General features: G+C 44.4%; 1 protein-coding gene across 2 annotated transcripts in view; it reads left to right on the top strand.

Moving 5' to 3' along the window:
- Nucleotides 1-5,601: 5,601 nt before the first annotated feature.
- Nucleotides 5,602-21,641, top strand: part of DENND11 (DENN domain containing 11) — a 52,309-nt gene continuing 36,269 nt past the window's right edge. Inside the window, exon 1 of one of the 2 annotated variants that reach the window (XM_070788272.1) lies at nucleotides 5,602-5,793. Coding sequence is in view for 1 of the 2 variants with exons in the window: in XM_070788271.1 (XP_070644372.1) it covers nucleotides 6,040-6,289 (250 nt within the window). In the remaining variant the exon portion in view is untranslated. Of the gene's footprint in view, nucleotides 5,794-6,017; nucleotides 6,290-21,641 lie in introns of those variants that run through there. The other variant, XM_070788271.1, reaches the window with a different exon arrangement.

The following is a 21,641-nucleotide window of genomic DNA, read 5'->3' as shown; positions in this document are numbered from 1 at the left end:
AATACTGGAATGGGTAGCCTTTCCCTCCTCCAGGGGATCTTCCCAACCCAGGGATCAAGCCCAGGTTTCCTGCACTGCGGGTGGATTCTTTACCAGCTGAGCCACCAGAGAAGCCCAAGAAAACTGGAGTGGGTAGTCTATCCCTTCACCAGGGGATCTTCCCGACCCAGGAATCAAACCGGGGTCATTCTTCATTGCAGGCAGATTCTTTACCAGCTGAGCTACCAGGGAAGCTCTCCCATGACAAGGGTGGTCAGCAAAGCCAAGAGCCATGAAGGAGACTTTATCTTGAGCTCCTCCCTCAACTAAGAGAGAGTGCACAGAGACAAGAAGTCCAAAAAAATTTTCCCAAACATTCTCAGTCATTTCTTCCTACTTCTGATCCAATGATAAGATCCCCACACTGAAGTTTTGCCTTCATCAGTTCAGTTCAGTTCAGTTGCTCAGTCATGTCCGACTCTTTGTGACCCCATGAACTGCAGCATGCCAGGCCTCCCTGTCCATCACCAACTCCCAGAGTCCACCCAAACCCATGTCCATTGATTGAGTCACTGATGCCATCCAACCATCTCATCCTCTGTCGTCCCCATCTCCTCCTGCCTTCAATCTTTCCCAACATCAGGGTCTTTTCAAATGAGTCAGCTCTTCGCATCAGGTAGCCAAAGTATTGGAGTTTCAGCTTCAGCATCAGTCCTTCCAATGAACACCCAGGACTGATCTCCTTTAGGATGGACTGGTTGGATCACCTTGCAGTCCAAGGGACTCTCAAGAGACTTCTCCAACACCACAGTTCAAAAGCATCCATTCTTCTGCACTCTGCTTTCTTTATAGTCCAACTCTCACATTCATATATGACCACTGGAAAAACCATAGCCGTGACTAGATGGACCTTTGTGGGCAAAGTAATGTCTCTGCTTTTTAGTATGCTGTCTATGTTGGTCATAACTTTCCTTCCAAGGAGCAAGCATCTTTTAATTTCATGGCTGCAATCACCATCTGCAGTGATTTTGGAGCCTAAAAAAACATTCAGCCACTGTTTCCACTGTTTGCCCATCTATTTGCCATGAAGTGATGGGACTGGATGCCATGATTTTAGTTTTCTGAATGTTGAGCTTTAAGCCAACTTTTTCACTCCCCTCTTTCACTTTCATCAAGAGGCTCTTTAGTTCTTCTTCACTTTCTGCCATAAGGGTGGTGCCATCTGCATATTTGAGGTTACTGATATTTCTCCCGGCAATCTTGATTCCAGCTTGTGCTTTCTCCAGCCCAGCGTTTCTCATGATGTACTCTGCATATAAGTTAAATAAGCAGGGTGACAGTATACAGCCTTGACGTACTCCTTTTCCTATTTGGAACCAGTCTGTTGTTCCATGTCCAGTTCTAACTGTTGCTTCCTGACCTGCATACAGGTTTCTCAAGAGGCAGGTCAGGTGGTCTGGTATTCCCATCTCTTTCAGAATTTTCCACGTTTATTGTGATCCACACAGTCAAAGGCTTTGGCATAGTCCATAAAACAGAAATAGATGTTTTTCTGGAACTCTCTTACTTTTTTTGGTGATCCAGCAGATGTCATGTGGTTCAAACCTGCATTATTTAGGGGTCAAATCTCATTCAGTTTGACCTGAAAATAATTCGTAGTTTTTTTGAAACTAGATAAAATGATTTTAAATTTCACATGGGAAAATGATTGTCAAAGAAATAGCTGATGACTTTTTAAAAAAAAATTAGTAAAGAAAGAAGACTACCTCTCTTAGAAACAGAAATTTATATGTGAATTTATATATGTGGTTTTCCAGGTAATTCAGTGGTAAAGGACCTGACTGCCAATTCGGGAGACACAAGAAATACAGGTTTGATCCCTTGGTTGGGAAAATCCCCTGGAATAGGAAATGGCATGCCACTCCAGTATTCTTGCCTGGAGAATCCCATGGACAGAGGAGCCTAGCAGGCTACAGTCCACGGGGTCACAAAGAGTTGGACACGACTGAGGGACTGAGCACACAGCACAGCACACACACATACATATATTAAAATTCTACATTAATAACATACATACAAGGTGAATATTCTTGCTGCATAAAGAACTCATGCCAGTTGATAACAATTCTTCAGACAGTGTCTTCTGACACTACCCTGAAGAGGAACCACAAAACACCAACATTTATTTCAAAACCATGATTAGATTCAGTCACAAAAGATTAATTTAAAATACCATGGCCATCTGACAACTGGCAAAAAAAAAAAAAAGATTTTAAATGGCACGATCTAATTGGGATGAGAGGGAAGTGAGATTGAGGCCCTTGTACACCTGTGACTCAACAATTTGGCAGTCCAATCACAATATGGACGCACCCTAACCCGGTTTGGCCACCTCTGGCAGTCTGTCATAAGTCAGCAGCCTGAGCGACCGATTGCACTTGCCCTGTTTGTCGTCCCTCATTCTAGATTTCATTTTTTTCCTGATAGCTGCCTTGTCTGCTAGGCTGAAAGCCTGATGGGAAGGGATGTCTGTTTTCTTCACAGCAGGACTTGGCATAGAATAGCTACCTATTGTGAGTTCAGAGTGAAATTCAGCCACAGCAAAAAAAGGAAAAAGCTTGATTGTCCAACAATGAGAATGGGTAAATAAATTTTCAGAATGCATACAAGGGGAACCATTAAAATGATGAATGGCAAATTATTCACAGTTTGATAAGTGAAAAAAGAATACAAAATTGATATACAGTATGATTTCAACATGTAAACACTCAGGAAGAAAAACATCTAAATCTATCATTTATTTTAAGATATACCATTATTTTACTGTTATTTTCACATACCACTGAGAATAAAAAATGCCCGTGATGCTGAGTCTAATATGATGTTGTCTACATAGCTTCGACAAATAAACCTCCCATGTAGAGAAGAAGGCTGGGCAAGGGAGCTTGCTTGTCTCAAATTTGTCATTGGGTGCAGAGAAGAAAAAAAAGTATCTCACCTAAGAATTATAAGGTAGGGCTCGCACTAGCTTGCATTTTGAATTCACACTACCAGGGTGGTCCAAAGAACCTCCAGCAGAGAATTTAACTCAGAGCATCAGCTCAGGTTGATGTTGCCTCAGATGGCTGCAAAAACAGACACACATCTCCCCTGTGAGACCTCAGCAGGGCTGGCAGCATACATGAGCCACCATAGCAATCCTAACAGATGAAAAATTTTGCACCCTACAATTGATGAGATAGACTAAACAAAATCTTAACAGGGGCCAACTCAGTGGTAAGATGATAAAGCAAAAATACTTTAATATATCTTATATACATTGTATTTTTATATATTATATATACATAATATAGATATGTTTTATGCAATGTGTTTTACATAATGTAGACATATTGGTATTTGGAAAAGTAAAATAATTTCATTTAAAATTTGAGATATATGGGATTCTAGGGGAACTCACTAAAAAATTTAACATTGGGGCTTCCCTGGTGGTCTAGTGTCTACGATGCCATGCTTCCACTGCCGAGGGCATGGATTCAGTCCCTGGTTGGGGAATAAAGATTTTGTATGCTGTGTGGCTGAGCGCCAAAGAATTGATGCTTTCAAACTGTGGTGCTAGAGAAGACTCTTGAGAATCCCTTGGACACCAGGAGATCAAACCAGTCAGTCGTAAAGGAAATCAAGCCTGAATATTCATTGGAAGGACTGATGCTGAAGCTGAAGCTCCAATACTTGGCTACCTGATGTGGAGAACCAACTTATTGGAGAAGACCCTGATGTTGGGAAAGATTAAGGGCAAGAGAAGGGGGCGACAGGGGATGAGATGGTTGAATGGCATCACCAGCTCAATGGACATGAGCTTGAGCGGAAGAACAAGGAAGCCTAGCATGCTGCAATCCATGGAGTCATATAAAAAGTCGGAGATGACTTAGAGGGTGAACAACAACAACGCTATGTGGCATCACCAGAAAATAAAATAAATTCAACATTATCCTCAGGTCTCTGAATGTGACAGATCTTTATTTCTTCTTGTCTTCAACACTAGTTTCTCCAGTTCTATTCCAACAGCTAAGTTCAATTAGTTCCCTTCCTATCACCCTGTGAAATTCAATAAATAGACACAGAAAAGATCAATCTGATGGTCAGGTACAGAGCCTCTTTCATACTGTGAATGTGTTAAGCAAGGTGTCATCAGCATCATTAACATTTTTGAGCTCTATGTGCAAGATATTAGATTAAGCCTGGTGGGAGGGGCCAGTTGTATAGAGGCTTAAGTCTCTACTTTCATTCATTTACTTAGCTGACAAATATTTGTTGAGCACCCATTATGCAGGGCTTCCCTGGGGGCTCAGTGGTAAAGAACCAATACAGGAGATGCAAGTTTGATCCCTGGGTAGGGAAGATCCCCTGGAGAAGGAAATGGCAACCCACTCCAGTATTCTTGCCTGGGAAATCTCATGGACAGAGGAGACTGGCAGACTACAGCCCACGGGGTCACAAAGAGTCAGACGTGACTGAGCACTCACAGGTCTTAAGAATGACACGATGGCTCACCGTGAGCTAGACCTTCTGCTTAAATGAAGATTGGAAAAGCTGCTAGATTTAGGGTGTGAACATTTTGGTCTTCTGTTTATACAGAAAATCAATTGGGATGGAGATTATGAGTTTATTTCCTGGTATATATATATACAAGTTGAGGGTATTAAAACTAGGGGATTCTGGGTGGGGTGAGTCCACACAAAAAATCAGAAAAAAGAAGTCCTTTGGTGTGTGGGGGGGTGGGGGGGTAGGAAAGTCAGACTAAAGCTGATGGCTTTAGGAATGGATTAAGGATATTCTATGAACCTCCATTTTCTATTTAGAAGTAACATTTTTGAATGCCTCAACCCTTGGGGTAAATCTGGTGGTTATGTCATCAGAGGAGGTGGGAAAAATAGGAATAGCCATTAAAGTAATGAGAAAGAATAAGATGAGGAGAGAGACTAGTTCAGACACCCAGTTTCTCCACGGTTCAGGACAGCCTGGGGTTTTCGCCTGCCCTCAGAAGGACCCAGTGGATTTGCTTACTAGTTGTCACCCAGGGGGTGTTGATAAAGAGTCATATTTACGAGCCAGAAGGGCAGTGATAACACGGTCTAACCCCTCTTCCCAAGGAGATCATCAGTGATGACCCAAGGTTGCTGCTTCCAGACCAAAATTAAGAACAGTACAGAATCCGGGCAGCATTCTACCCTAAAGAATAGGGACTGCTTTCCTCACGGCGATTATTTAGTGCAACCTCTCCGCCCCCACCCCCACCCCGCGCCAAGGGCAAGTAAGTGACGGTCCACCACTCTCTGTAAAGACTAAGTCACTGCAATGGATGGCGTCCCAAGCAGGGTCCAGGAAGACCAGGGTCAGGCACTCTCCAGCCCATTCAAGGGCACACGGACACGGTGATACACACACAACTGCTCCTGGCCGGACACCAAATCCCACAGCTTCAGGGGATCAGGCCACATCCCAAGTGCAAACAACGCGGGCAGCCACGGCTCCCCTTTTCTGCTTCACTCGCAGCACCGCGGGAGCTCTGGCTGCACATCGAGGGTTATGTAACACCTATCTGTCACGGTCGGCATGTCCAGGAGACTTGCAAAATAATGGTGGCGAATAACAATTCACGGCGGTACGGTCATCCCACGGAATCTTAAGTGAGAAAGCACAGGTAGACAGATGCAAGTGGCTTCGCGTCCCGGTCACCGCACTTTTCCCCATCCCGGAGAGCGCAGATGCATCCGTGAAATCTCAAACCCGGCACGCAGTTCCGCGAAGCGGGTAGGGAGGACGCCTCCTCGGGCGGGATCGGCACGCAGCCGAGCGGGGTGGGAGGGCGCTGGGCGCGGGGCGGGGCGGCTGGGGCAGGTGCGGGCCTGGGGCGGCGGCGGCGCGGCGGGTGCGCGGAGGCCCGGGCGGCGGCGGCGGGCAGCCCGCCGGGCGAGGGGAGTTCCCGCAGCCCGCCCCTGCGCCCGCCCCTCGCGGCCCGCGGCTCCTCCTCGCCGCCGCGCCGCGCCTCGCCTCGCCATGGTGGAGCGCGGAGACGCGGCGCCGCTGCTGCGCTGGGCCGAGGGCCCCGCCGTCTCCCCGCCGCGGGCCCCAGTCCCGCAGGCTGGAGGCCGGGGATGGGGCGGCGGTGGGGGCGGCTGGGCGGCCGCGGAGCCTCCGAGGAGGCGGGAGCCCGAGGAGCTGCGGCAACCGGGGCGCCTCGAGCTGGGAGACGTGGAGGAGGACCAGGTGGTGGCCGTGTTCGTGGTCACCTTCGATCCCCGCTCGGGTGAGAGCCGCCCCGGGACCGGGGCGAGGGTCGTCCCCCAACCGGGCTTCGGGGACGGCGGGGGAGGGGCTCGCTGCGCGCGCACCCGCACACCTGCACCCCTCTCCCCGCCGGCTGGGGGCCCCCCGGGCGGGCAGGGGGTGCCTCAGCGGGTTGGGGGCGTGGGGCTTTGTTCCCTGCGCCCCCGGGCCCCCCTCTCCCGTTCCGTCCCGCTGCCTCCCGGCGGGTCCCCAGCCGGCGCCCCAGTCCCCACAGTCCTGTTTGGACTTCTGTGGTGATAGAGGATCCTGTTCGTGGCCACGGACACGCTAGCTTTTGTTTTCTTTTCGGGCTTGGCTAATCGGTTTCTCCTGTGAAGAGGAGGAACGCCCCTCCACCCCTCCAGGTGAACTCCTTCGGAAACAGATCGTCCTAAGCCTCCAGGTTCTCTGCTTCCCGCCCTCGCTCCCCATCCCTCTCCGCCTGGTAACTTTGTGAGCGCCCAAGTTCAGTCTCTCTGACGGCATTATTTTGAGGAATTAACGCCTGGAGTATTAAGGGATGGCACGGAGGGATTAAGCTGGGGACGGATTAAAAGAGAAACCTCCTCGGTAGGCTCTTTGCGGGTGTGTTTGGAGAGTTAAAGGGTGATCTCGCATAATCTTTAGCCTAACCATCCGGTAAGGAAGTGTGCATTTTACTGGTGAGCGAATTCCTGGGGTTCAAAAGTGAAGGCGTTAAGTTGTTGTTCAGTCGCTAATACCTCCCTCGGAGAGCCTCAGGTGGTCGGGGAAGGGTTCGGCTCTCAGGAGTGGAGGGAGGAGAGCTCATGGTTCTGAAAAGTGTTAGTCGCTCAGTCGTGTAGGGTTAGTCTCAACCCCACGGACCTGAGCCTGCCAGGCTCCTCTGTCCATGGAATTGGGGTTAAGAAACCCAGATGGGTCTTTCTGTTCTCAGTCCACTGAAGTTGCTGGAATGTGGAGTGTCTAATTATGTGGAGTGTCAGCTTTTTTCTCTAGGTCCCTACCTGGTCCTCCAAGGATGAACTGTAGAAACCTTTCTGAAAAACATGAAAGGGTGCGATGGAATGAAAGGGAAAGGAAAAGTGGTGAGGATCTTGGGATGTCAGAAGATGGGCAGGATTAGAACTCAGCAAGGCCCAGGAGGAAATAGGAACAGCTGTGGGGAGACTAGAGCTTTCTGACTCCTGGCGATTCCTTGGCCCCTTCCCTATGGCTTTCAAACTTTTTTGACTGTGACCCAACATATGAAATTCATTGTACATACCAATCAGTTTGCTCCATACATACATATGTAACTGAAATTAAAGTTTCATGAAATAGAACTAATCCCTTTCACATGTAGTACATACTGTCATTTTCTATTTTTTGTTTTTTAATGCTCATCGCATAGGCTGCCTAACTGACATATGGTTGGGACTCCCAGACAGGAAAACTGTTCTTTTTTGACCGAAGTAACCTTTATCGCTAGAGAAAAACATACTATTTTGTAACTCATAATATTCCTTATTCCTGCTGTACATAGATGTGCACATGAAATTCTTTCTGAAAAGTGTTTAAGAGTAACTAGAAGAAATGGAGAGGGAGCATTCACAGGATCTGATTTAGCAGTGGTTGCACTGGGGGTAGAGACAGAGGGGTAGAGGAGGAGGCGGAAAAAAAAAAAAAACAACTGGGCTGACCACAGGTGGAGTTAATAATACCGAAAAGTACTTCAGAGCTGGGCCCCTCCCCCTGCCTTGTTAGTCACAGCTGGTGCGCATGGTTTTGTGGGTATGTGTGTAAGTATTTGTGTGGAGACACACATGTACACGAGTGTGTATTTGTAATGGCTTTCAGATTGAGATTAGTGTGGAAAGAAGGGATGTAACAGGCATTTGGACACTTGATTTGTGTAGGTGTTTTACCATAATGGTGTTTCACTTAATTCTCACCACCGTTCTAACTGGATGATCATTTATACCCCATTTTATACATGAGCAAACAGAACAAAGATGATTAAGTAATTTGGAAATATTAACTAGCTGTGGCTGTGAGTCTGGTTGTCTTTCAAGTATATTCAACGTGACCTGAACATCTGCCCTCCTAACTTTTCCTGTTAACTGTGTGCAAAGAGGGGAAAGGATGGGAGAAAGTGGGGTGGGCAGGAGACAGAGTGTGTTTTTAATTATGAGTGATACTTTTTGTTTTTTTTGGAAAGCTGCTGTTTCCTGCCCATAATTCTCATTCGTCATTATCCTAGTTCCGAATGGCACTTTACATTCTGAAAAAAAAAAAAAAAATTCTGATAGTATCTGTATTGAGTAAAAATTGTGTGATGAAGCACCTAAAAGTAAAAGATGGGATGAATGAATGAATGAATGCTCCTGGGGTTCCCAGGGCCACAAAGGTCAACACTGGGACGAGGGCCTCAGAGAGCCTGTCCCTTGTGTGAGGGCTGGGGGAGTCTCGGGCTGCAGAGGTGACACATAGGCCCTCGGATACCCAGGGAGGTATCAGATACCCAGGCAGACGTCACTGGGGCCAGGCTTCTGTCTCCCAGTTTCATTTGAGTGTCTCAACCTTTATCCTGCTATGGAGGCAGGTCTGCTCTATGTTGCTGTTTAATCTTGGTCCACCAAGACTTGTGCCTTCCTAAACCTATGATAGCCAAAGTAGTAAAGTGAATACTGGCTTCTTTACCCAAATCAGATCGTATCACAGAAGTTCTTACATAGGAGACACTGTCGTCTCTATGACCCCACGTCTCCCACTGTGTCCTCCGCGTCCTCCCCTCGGAGCTTTCTCCCTTCTCCCCAAACCTCCCCAGGCGCTTACTGCCCAGGCCGTGGGTATTTCATTCATCTTCCCTCCTGGTACAGGTAACAACACGTTGGTGTGTGAGCCTGCGAGAGTACAAGAAGGGATGGGGAGGAGAGAATCCACCCCTGTGGGTCATCTGTCAGGGCGTGAGTGGTCTGTGCGCTGAAAGGGAATGAAACGGAGGAGTGGACCCTGGTTACAGGCGCACGCGCGCGCGCGCGCGCACGCACACACACACACACACACACACACACACACTTGGACAGGTGAGAGGGAGAAGTGGACCTGGTTACACACACACACTTGAACAGGGAATGTTCAGTGATTCTCAGACTGTTATATGGGAATAAGAGAGTATATACTTTTGGATACAGGTTTGGGGTTGAGCATCTGTAGGAAGAATCAGAGAAGACTGTAGGGGCATAAAGAATGTTATTTTCATTGGAGCTACGGTTTGAAGATTATGGTTGTTGGCTCCATAGATGATGTGAGGACCAGGGCTTCAGGGTCAAGAGAGGTACAGCCTCCCTCTCTCTGACACGCACTCTCGCTCCGTCCTCTCTGTCTCTCTCTCACACACTCACTCGCTGACACACTCAGTCTTTATCTGGAGCAGGGAGTCCCTGGGATGTGGTGGTGCCGGCCATCTGGGCTACAAAGCTGCTATTGAAAGCAGGCCCAGATGCTGACTCTACGAGCCGGGTGGGAGAGATTGGCAGCCAGAATATTGCTTTTTTATTGTGTCCAACCCATCATTTAGAGCTTTGACTCTGTTCTTTGGGTCTCTAGGAACTAAATTTTCTTCCTCTGCCTAATTAAGGGAAAAGGTAATACCATGCTTGGAAATCAGCCTCCCCCCTCCCCAACCCCCTCTATGAAAGTGACATAGCGTCTCACCGTGCAACTGAGGGCCTGTGTATGGGCCTGAGGCAGGTAGAGCTTTGAACCTACGATGGATGATACCTGTGATTCAGCCTTGTTGGACTGTTTGTTTATAAGAGATCCACTTTCAACAGCTCCATTTTCCTCAGAGTTATTTTGTGGGTGTCTAGGGAAAACTCCTGTGTGTGTGTGTGTTTATGTGGGGATGACTGAGGGGTGGGACACCTGCCGCGGTTTATAGGATGTCTCTTTTTCCTTTGTTCTTCCTGATTAGGGATGAATTACCTGTTCTTCCCTCAACCTCTAGCCAGTGCCTCAGTTACATCTGAACCCCTTATTTAATTTAGTGCATGCTTCAAATGACTATAGTATTAAAATCACTCACATGCACAAGTTTTAACCTCCATACATTCTCCTTACAGTCAACAAAACACAAGCTATTTTCTTTTTAACAACAGTGACACGGAGGCCCAGGGAGGCAGGGCCAGGTGTGGTATCTGAGGCATAACTTGGAGGACTGCCCAGGTCATCTGACTCGTGCAAATAATAAATGGCTCCAGCCACTGGTGGGAAAGTGACAGAGGAGAATGAGAGTGGAAAATTTGGAGTGTAGTTTTGAAGCAAGAAGAGCAGTCCTAGGGATGGCCAGCTCATAGAGGCCAAGAGAAGGCTGGTTCTGATAGCCAAGGCAAGCAAGCCTCTTCAAGTGATGTAATTCGGCCATGGCTTTTCTCTGTACTTTCAGTCAGAAGTCGGTGGATTACAACTGGTGGATTTCTTTAGTTCCCATGTTGGCAGACTCTTTCCCAGGCTGTTGGTGATTCACCTACTTGCGGTTTTCAGGGAGAAGTCAGTTGTTGACCATCTGCTGTGACTTCTGTTTCTTCTCTTGAAAGCTGATGGAGACTCAAGTAGGAGGGGAAGTCATAACACCCACCGCTTACCGAATGCCCACCATGGACCAGGAATTATCCAATCCTTTACAGCATTCGCAGTCATGAGGCAGACAGGCACGGGGCCGTGAAGTCATCTTAAGTCACAGAGCAGAGGTGGGGGCAGAACCCAGAGGCAGGCTGGCTCTGCCTGCATCCAATGTCTGTGGTCCTTCCCACGTCACACCACACCACTGCCTGGTGCAAAATGATACGGCGTCCGTGAAATGGAAAGTTTCTTCCATGTAAAATTAATGCATTGGAATTCAGCCATGGATTGGCATATGGCTGACTTGAAATCACCGGGATTAATTTCTTCCTGCCTCAGGTTTCTTTATCCTGACCCCTTCTTCCTTGGCTTTGGATAGACTCTCATCCTAGGTGATGTTACGACAATTCAAAGCTATGTAAGACCTAGTCGAATGATATGGGCTGTTGACATCCCTGGTGTTAGAATCTGAACCGTGTAAGCTTCTGAGGTTTCTTCCATTTGGGGTTGGAGGCCTACTGCAGAAGTGGGGACCACGAGCACTCCTGGATTCTTGCCTTTTTTCATGAGACAGGATTCCTTTGTACCTCTGGACTGGAGTGAGGGCCTGTATGTATGCTGATGGGTGGAACCTGAAGGAAAGACTGAAAATCAAGGCACATTTCTTCTGAGAGGAGAACTGGTACATAGCTCCCTACTTGAGGTCAAAGGAGTGGTAACAGGACCTTTGCATCAGTCGCTGATTATGAAATCAAGACCTCAGGAGGAAATTGTTGGTTGGGAACCGCCTAGCAAGGAAGGAGAAAAGGAGGAAGGAAAGTCACATATTTCCCGTTAGAAAGAGATTATTTTGGTTCAAGACCATTGCTTTCTCCGCTTTCGGTTTTCTGAGATCAGCTTTCTCGCAGGCATCAACAGTGGCAGCTGACATTCTCTTCTCTCTGGAGAAATGATGGTTGATGAAGTCCAAATATGCTGGGGCGAGGGGTGGTCATTCCACATTTTGACTGAAAGAGAAGACAGAGGCAGCCCTGTATGGAGGAGATAAGACAGAGTACATCTCACCTAGCACAGGAGCTTATGAAACATCAACCCTGGGAGGCCCTGGCCCACCAGGCCATGGGGTTCAGACCGTCTCTACATCCACAACCAGGCTCAGCATTGTCGTCTAGCTTCCCTGGGTTCAGTGAGCTGCCAACTCAGTAATCTGTTAGTGCAAGTTCTTTGCCCCAGCCCAGCATCTGGCTCCAGGCTGCCAAGTTATGTTCCACCAATATTTATTGAATGACTGGCTGAAGGCACACAAAGCAGATTGCCACGTCTGTTCTTCGTGCTGTCATGTCCATCCCTCCACATAAGTTGTCTTAGCAGCGGGAGGCTAGGCAGGGCCCGTGCGTACCTGTGATGGGCCCAAGGCAGGGGGAGACTTGGAGATGGAAGGAGAGCAAGCTGGGAAACAAGGCACCTGTCTTGTTGATCGCCCCCTCTCTTTAATTGCTTACCCCTGGGATCAGCCCTCCTGTTCAATCTTGCCAGGCCTCAGCTCCCTGGCTGGGTTCCTGAAGTGTGAGATTTGGAAAACGGAATGGCTTTGCACGTGAGGGCTGAGGCTGCGGTAGGTAGCATTCTGTGTGAGGTTTTTCTGGCCCTACATGGCTCACCACAAGGATTGTTATTTTTGCAAAATCACTTTCCTTTAAGCCTGTACAAGTTTCTTATATAAACGGGCTTCTAATTTTTGAGCATCGTGTTTTCTTTCTGTTAAAGAATGACCTTTAGCCATCATGCTGCTTCATCCCCCTAAATATAGCACGTTGTCTCAATTATTTTTTGCTTTTGCAAAGTCCTTTATGCTTAGCTTATGGTTTTTCCCAACTCTGTTATTTCAGTTATGTTCCTTAATTCATAGGATACATTTTTTCATTTTTCTTTTATCCTGGGATATAGTTGATTTGCAGTGTTGTTAGTTTCAAATGTACAGCAAAGTGCTTCTGTTATGCACAAACATATATCCATTCTTTTTCAGATTCTTTCCTCATAGAGGTTATTATAGAGTATTGAGTTCCCTGCGCCGTACAGTAGGTCCTTGTTGATTGCTTTATACATAGTAGTTTGTGTATGTTAATCAGTTCAGTTGCTCAGTTGTGTCTGACTCTTTGTGACTCCATGAATAGCAGCACACCAGGCCTCCCTGTACATCACGAACTCCTGGAGTTCGCCCAGACTCATGTTCGTCGAGTCAGTGATGCCATCCAGCCATCTCATCCTCTGTCGTCCCCTTCTCCTCCTGCCCCCAATCCCTCCAGCATCAGAGTCTTTTCCAATGAGTCAACTCTTCGCATGAGGTGGCCAAAGTACTGGAGTTTCAGCTTTAGCATCATTCCTTCCAAAGAAATCCCAGGGCTGGTCTCCTTCAGAATGGACTGGTTGGATCTCCTTGCAGTCCAAGGGACTCTCAAGAGTCTTCTCCAACACCACAGTTCAAAGGCATCACTTCTTCGGCGCTCAGCTTTCTTCACAGTCCAACTCACATCCATACATGCTGGAAAAACCATAGCCTTGACTAGACGAACCTTTGTTGGCAAAGTAATGTCTCTGCTTTTGAATATGCTATCTAGGTTGGTCATAACTTTCTTTCCAAGGAGTAAGCATCTTTTAATTTCATGGCTACAGTTAATACCTAATTCCTAATTTATCTCTCCTCCTCACCTTTCCCCTTTGGTACCATAAATTTGTTTTCAAAGCCTGTGAGTTTGTCTCTGTTTTGTAAATAAGTTCGTTTGTTTCATCTTAGATTCCACATATAAATATATGGTATTTGTCTTACTCTGACTTAATTCACTTGGTATGATAATCTCCAGGTCCTTTCATGTTGCAGCAAGTGGCATTATTTCATTCTTTTTCATGACTGCTATTTCATTGTATATATTGATGTGTACCACACCTTTAGCCGTTCTTCTGTCAGTGGACATTTAGGTTGTCTTGGCTATTGCAAATAGGGCTGCAGTGAACACTGGGGTGCATGTATCTTTTCAAATTACAGTTTTCTCCAGATACATGCCCAGAACTGGGATTGCTGGATCATATGGTAGGTCTTTTTTAAGGAACCTCCGTATTGTCCATAATGGGTGTGCCAGTTTACCTTCCTGCCAACAATATAGGAGGCTTCCCTTTTCTCCACAGCCTCTCCAGCATTTATTTGTAGACTTTTTTATGTTGGCTATTCTGACTGATGTGAGGTGGTGCCTCACTGTAGTTTTGATATGCATTTCTCTAATGATTAGTGATGTTGAGCATCTTTTTGTGTGCCTTTTGGCCATCTGTAGGTCGTCTTTGAAGACATACATAGTTAGATTTTCCACCCACTTCTTTGGAGAAGGAAATGGAAACCCACTCTACAGTTCTTGCCTGGAAAATCCCCTGGACAGAGGAGTCTGCAGGCTACAGTTCACGGGTAGCGGGTCGCAAAGAGTCGGACACGACTGAGCAACTGAGCACCCACTTCTTGATTGGGCTGTTTGTTCTTTAATATTGAGTTGCATGAGCTGTTTGTATATTTTGAAGATTAATTCCTTGTCAGTCACTTTGTTTGCAAATATTTTCTCCCATTGTGTGGGTTCTCTTTTCATTTTGTTTATGATTCCTTTGCTGTGTAAAAGCTTTTTAGGTTTACTTAGGTTCCATTTGTTTATTTTTGTTTTTCGGTACTCTCAGAGGTGGATCCAAAAAGATATTACTGTGATTTATGTCAAAGAGTATTCTGCCTATGTTTTCCTCTAAGAGTTTTACAGTATCTGGCCTTACCTGTAGGTCTTTAACCAATTTTGAGTTTATTTTTGTGTTTGGTGTTAGAGAATATTCTGATTTACATGTAGCTGTCTTTTACATGTAGCTGTCCAGTTTTCTCAACACCACTTATTGAAGAGACTTTTTTCTCCATTGTACATTCTTGCCTTCTTTGTCCTAGATTAATTGACCATAGGTGTGTGGGTTTATTTCTGGGCTTCCCGTTCCATTGATCTATATTTCTACTTTTGTGCCAGTACCATACTGTTTTGATTAGTATAGCTTTATAGTTTAAAGTCAGGGGGCCAGCTCCATTTTTCTTTCTCAGGATTGCTTTGGCTATTCAGGGCCTTCTGTATTTTCATACAAATTAAAAAAAAAATGTTCTAGTTTGTGGAAGAATGCCATTGGTAATGTGTTACGGATTATATTGACTCTATAGATTGCCTTGTAGTATAAGCATCCTGATAGTGTTGATTCTTCCAATCCAAGAACATGGTGTATCTTTGCATCTGCTTGTGTTATCTTCAGTTTCTTTTATTAGCATCTTATAGTTTTTAGAGTACAGATCTTTTGCCTCCTTAGGTAGGTTTATTCCTAGGTATTTTATTTTTTTATGCAATTGTAAGTGGAATTGTTTCCTTAATTTCTCTTTCTGATCTTTTGTTGTTAGTGTATAGAAATGCAAGAGATTTCTGTATTAATTTTGTATCTTGTAACCTTCCTGAATTCATTAATGAACTCTAGTAGTTTTCTGGTATTACTAGCATCTTTAGGATCTTCTATGTATGGTATCATGTCATTTGAAAACAGTGACAGTTTAACTTCTTATCCAGTTTGGATTCCTTTTATTTCTTTTTCTCCTGTTTGCCATGGCTAGGACTTGCAAAGCTATGTTGAATTAAAGTGGCAAGAGTAGACATCCATGTCTTGTTCCTGATCTTAGAGGAAATGCTTTCATGTTTTCACCATTGAGTATGACGTTAGCTGTGGATCTGTCATACATGGCCTTTATTATGTTGAGGTACGTTCCCTCTGTGTCCACTTTCTGGAGAGTGTTTGTTTGTTTGTTGATCATAAATTGGTGTTGAATTTTGTCAAAAGCTTTTTCTGCATCTATTGAGATGATCATATGGTTTTTATTCTTAAGTTTGTTATTATGGTATATCACACTAATTGTTTTATGGATATTGAAAAATCCTTGCATCCTTGGGATAAATCCCACTTGATCATGGTGTATGATCTTTTTAATATATTGTTGGATTTGACTTGCTAGTATTTTGTTGAGGGTTTTTGCATTTGTATTCATCAGTGATGTTAGCCTGTAATTTTCTTTTTTGTGTGTTGGTTTTGTCTGGTTTTGGTATCAGGGTGATGGTGGCCTAATAGAATGAGTCTGGGAGTGTTCCTTCCTCCTCAGTTTTTTGGAAGAGTTTCCTAAGGACAGGTGTTAACTCATCCCTAAATGTTTGATAGAATTCACCTGTGAAGTCATCTAGCCTTGGACTTCTGTTGTTGGAAGTTTTTAAATGACAGTTGCAATTTCAGCACTTGTGGTTAGTCTGTTGGTATTTGCCATTTCTTCCTGGTTTGTCCTTGGAAGAACATCTAGTTGTGACTGTGTGTGTTGGATGTGGAGTATCTTTTTTGATAGGTTCCAGTCTTTTTTTGTTGATAGTTGTTCAACAGGTAGTTGTGAGAGGAGGTAAGCTCAAGTCCTTCTACTCTATCTTCTTGTCTCCCTCTCATATGTTGAATTTTTTTACACCTTAGGAAATTTTAAAAACCTGTATGTCCCTGACTTAGGTATATCCTTCACTCCCCGTTTGTTGACATTTTGCCATATTTGCTTTATCCTTGTAAAGTCAGTTCTACCATGATGTGAAATATGCATTTCTAAAAACCACCGTGCTAAGCAAATCCTGCAGTAAAAACCATAGCATTTATGGGGAAGATGGGGTGAGGGGCACAGCATTTAAAAACCTCTTGAGTAACACTTTAAACATAGGAACATAATAAAAAGTGGTAGGACGACTGTACATATATTAAATAGCTAAGAAATACATCACTACTTTAAATATAGCACTCTACTTAAAAAAAAAAAGACGTGTGGTTTGCTTACAAAGGTGGTTGTTGGAAGGGTGGAGTCTGTGAGTTATTATGAAGCAGTGGAAAAGAGCTTTGTGAAATTGGATGGAAAGTCGTAACACTAGAGGAGGTAAATGTGGCTCAGAACACACATGATGAACCGAGGTAGCAGGCAGGGGTTTGAGTGTTGTGTTGGGATTCATCTTGTATATTTCTGCAGCTGGGTGCAGTTTTCTGTATGCACATTGTAATCCTTGAGATCAAAACCACGTATCAGCACACATGAAATTCTCTGTGATCAAACTGTTAATATGTCACTTGCTTTGGACAAATTCAGCCAGCATTAGAGCAGAACTGAGGATGTATAGATATACTTTTTTCTGAACTGTTTGAAAGTAACTTGCAGGCATCATGGCATTTCATTTCTAAATACTTAAGTATAAATCTCCTAAGAAAAAGGCCATTACCCTGCCTAACCACAATATCGTTTCTACCCCCAGGATAATTAACCTAGGTTAGTTCATTTATTACGGAGAAGGCAATGGCAGCCCACTCCAGTACTCTTGCCTGGAAAATCTCATGGACGGAGGAGCCTGATAGGCTGCAGTCCATGGGGTCTCGAAGAGTCGGACACAATGAGCGACTTCATTTTCACTTTCATGCACTGGAGAAGGAAATGGCAACCCACTCCAGTGTTCTTGCCTGGAGAATCCCAGGGACAGGGGAGCCTGGTGGGCTGCCGTCTATGGGGTCGCACAGAGTTGGACACGACTGAAGCGACTTAGCAGCAGCAGCAGCAGTTCATTTATTAGCTTTTTTAATTAATACATTTTATTTTTAACAGTTTTAGGTTTATTGGAAAATTAAGCAGCAAATACAGAATTTCCATATCATATACCTTCTTCCCTTACCCACCCACCTACATTACCTGTTATTGACATCTTGCATTAGTGTGGCATATTTGATACAATTGTTGAACCAGTATTCATACATTATTATTAACTGAAGTTCATAGTTTCATTAGGGTTCATTCTTTGTGTTGTACTTTCTATGGGTTTTGAAAAATGCACAGTGTTAGGTTATCTACCATAACAGTATCATACGGAATGATTTTGCTGCCCTAAAAATCCTCTATGCTCTGGTTTTTCATCCCTGATTACCCCCAGATCTTTTTTTTTTTTTTTTACTGTCCGTAGTTTTTCCTTTCCAAAATGTCATATAGTTAGGATTATACAGAATATATCTTTTTTGGATTGGCTTCTTTCATTTAGCGATATGCTTTTAAGAAGTTCCCTCCATGCCTTTGTGTGGCTTGGTGGCTCATTTCCTTTTGTTGTTGAATGGTGTTTTGTTGACTCAGATGGCTAAGAATCTGCCTGCAATGCAGGAGATCTGGGCTCGATTCCTGGGTTGGGAAGAACCCCTGGAAAGAGGGCATGGCAACCTACTCCAGTATTCTTGCCTGGAGAATCCCCATGGACAGAGGAGCCTGGCGGGTTAAGGTTCATGGGGTCGCAAAGAGTTGGACACGACTGAGTGACTAAGCCCAGCACAGTGTGTTTTATATGGATATCCTACAGTTTTTTAATCCATTCACCTTTTTGAAGGACATTTTGGTTGCTTCCAGTTATAGACAATTGTAAGTAAAGCTGTTGTAAACATCAATGTACAGGCTTTTGTGTGGACATAAGTTTTCAACTTGTTGGATAAATATGAAGGAGCATGGTTGCTGGATCGTGTGGTACACATATATTTGATTTTGTAAACTAAACTGTCAAACTGTCATTCTAAGTGGCTGTACCATTTTGCACTCCCACCATCAGTGGATAAGCTTTCCTGTTGATCCACATCCTCGTCAGTATTTGGTGTTTTCAGCGTTTTGGATTTTGACCATTCTGTGTGTGCTTAGTCACTCAGTCCTGTCCAACTCTTTGCAACCCCATGGATGGTAGCCTGTCAGGCTCCTCTGTTCATGGGGATTCTCCAGGCAAGAATACCTGAGTGGATTGCCATTTCCTCCTCCAGGGGATCTTCCCAACCCAGGGATTGAACCCAAGTCTCCTGCATTGCAGGAGGTTTCTTTACAGTCTGAGCCACCAGGGAAGAAGCCTTTGGATTTTGACCATGCTGCTGCTGCTGCTAAGTCGCTTCAGTCATGTCCGACTCTGTGTGACCCCATAGACGGCAGCCCACCAGGCTCCCCCGTCCCTGGGATTCTCCAGGCAAGAATACTGGAGTGGGTTGCCATTTCCTTCTCCAATGCGTGAAAGTGAAGTTGCTCAGTCATGCCTGACTCATAGCGGCCCCATGGACTGCAGCCCACCAGGCTCCTCCGTCCACGGGATTTTCCAGGCAAGAGTATTCCAGACCATTCTAATAGGTGTGTAGTACGATCTCATTATTTTAATTGGCAGTTCCTTGATGGCACAGTATCGAGCAGGTTTTCATGTGTGTGTTTGCCATCTGCGTATCTTCTTTGGTGAGATTCTATTTAGATCTTTTGTCCATTTTTTAAATTGAGTTTTCTTATTGTTGAGTTTTAAGAGTTCTTTGGGTATTTGGATTTAAGCCTTTATCAGATATGTTTTTGCACATATTTTACCCCATCATTAGTTTTTCTTTTTATTCTTTTAATAGCATCTTTCATAGATGAGAAGTTTTTAATTTTAATGAAGTACAACTAATGAATTTTTTTTTCATGGATGATGATTTTGATGTTGTATCTAAAAATATTGCTAAACCCAAAGTCACCTAGATTTTTTTCTAATATTCTAGAAGTTTTATAATTTTGCATTTTACATTTAAGCATACTATTCATATTGAGTTAATTGTTGTGTAAAGTCTGTGTCTGGATTCATTTTTTGCATATGAATGTCCAGTTGTTCTAACACCACTTGTTGAAAAGACTGTCTTTTTTCCCATTTATGACCTTAGCTCCTTTGGCAAAGATCAGTTGATTGTATTCATGTGGGTATGTTTTGGGGCTGTCTGTTCTGCTCCATTGATCTATCTGTGCCAGTGCCACACTGTCTGGATTCCTATCGCTTTATAGTCAGTCTTAGAATCAGGTAGAGTTGGTTCTCTTCAGTATCGTGCTGGCTAATTTCAGCCTTGTGCCTTTCCATGTAAACTTTAGAATTAAAACTTGTCAATATCCACAAATAGCTTACTGGGGTTTTCATTGAGATCACATTGAATCTATTAGCATTAGCAAATGTGAAATTCCCTGTGTGCACATTATTCTCAATATATATCAACTGACACAAATTCAGGAAGCATTGTATCAGAACTTACTAAATGCAGATATAAACTCTCTTCCTCAACCATTTCAAACTAAATGCAGACATGACTTCACTCCTTTCAGAATAAACATTCTGAGAAAAAGGACATTTTTCTACCTAACTACAATATCTAGGACTTCCCTTGTGATTCATTGGATAAGACTTCACCTTCCAGTACAGGGGGTACAGATTCGATCTCTGGTTGGGGAGCTAAGACCACGCATGCTTTGCAGCCAAAAAACCAAAACATAAAACAGAAGCAATATTGTAACATATTCAATAAAGACTTTAAAAACAGTCCCACATTAAAAAAAAAAAAAACTTAAAAAAAACACCACAGTATCATTACCACTAGCTTTTAAAAATCACGCTTGTCCTCAGTAAAGCTGGGTTTTTGTTTTTTAATGTTCATCCTGTCATATGCTAAGCACTGTGCTCTGCTGGGATATAAAGATAAACAAGCAGAGTTCCTGCCTTTAAGAAGTCCAGTCTCCTGGGGAGACAGACATCTAAGAGAGTGATTGTATTAGGCTGGGATGAGGGCCATAGTAGATTTATCTACTTTCCTTTCATTCAAGGAGTATGTCAGCAGAAATGTTCTTTCTGTGGGATAAAGAACCATTCCCAGAGTGGTGTCCTGGAGTCCACACTGCATTCTGTGATTCAGCCTGACCGTGATGGACCTTCCTTCCCAACCAAGAGGGGCTTGCATGCATCTAACAGTGAAGGATGCAAATAACAGAGTGTCATTCCCTTCATCTGATTCTTTCAATTTCTGTGCAATGAGGGTTGGCCAGGCACAGAAGAATGAGAAAGAAGCTTTGAGAACTGAGCTGAGGAATTGGGGGCTTTATTCTTCAGATCAGCTGTATTAAGCTGTATAAGGTGTATTACTATATGTATTAACATATATTAATATATATGTTTGGCCATGAATACCAGAAGTGTGTGTGCTCAGTCGCTCATTCATGTCTGACTTTTTGTCACCCCATGGACTGTAGCCCGCCAGGTTTCTCTGTTCATGGGATTTCCCAGGCAAGAATACTAGAATGGGTTGCCATTTCCTTCTCCAGGGGATCTCCCAACCCAGGGATCGAACCCACGTCTTCTGCATTGGCAGGCAGATTCTTTACCACTGAGCCACCAGGAAAGATGAATACCAGAGACCCAAATTAACAGTGACTTAATCAAGATAAAAGTTTAGCTTTCACTTAACAGGAGATCAGTGGTCCAGGGCTGGAGTGCCGGCTCAGATCCATGGGGTCATCCAGGGACCTAGACTCATGCTGGCTATTGCTGTATCCTCCCTTTCGTGATATGTGGGCTGATGCCCTCACCTGAATAATGCAAAATGGCTTGTCTCTACATCCACATGCCAGGCAATAGGATGGAAGAAGGGGGCAGCATACGCCTTCATTTTAACGCATGCTTTAGAAAGACACACCTAATTTCTGTCCAGATCCCATTAGCCAGAATTTACTTGTGTAGCCATACCTATTTACAAGAAGGTACAGAGAAACAAAGTCATCATTTGGAAGACCATATGCCATGCTAAGGATAAGTTCTATCCCCTATAAGAAAGGTACAGTGATA

The sequence above is a fragment of the Bos indicus genome, chromosome 4, assembly GCF_029378745.1.
Source record: "Bos indicus isolate NIAB-ARS_2022 breed Sahiwal x Tharparkar chromosome 4, NIAB-ARS_B.indTharparkar_mat_pri_1.0, whole genome shotgun sequence".
Lineage (NCBI taxonomy): Eukaryota > Metazoa > Chordata > Mammalia > Artiodactyla > Bovidae > Bos > Bos indicus.
Note: the sequence above shows the minus strand (reverse complement) of the source record. Positions and strands in the feature narration are given on the sequence as shown.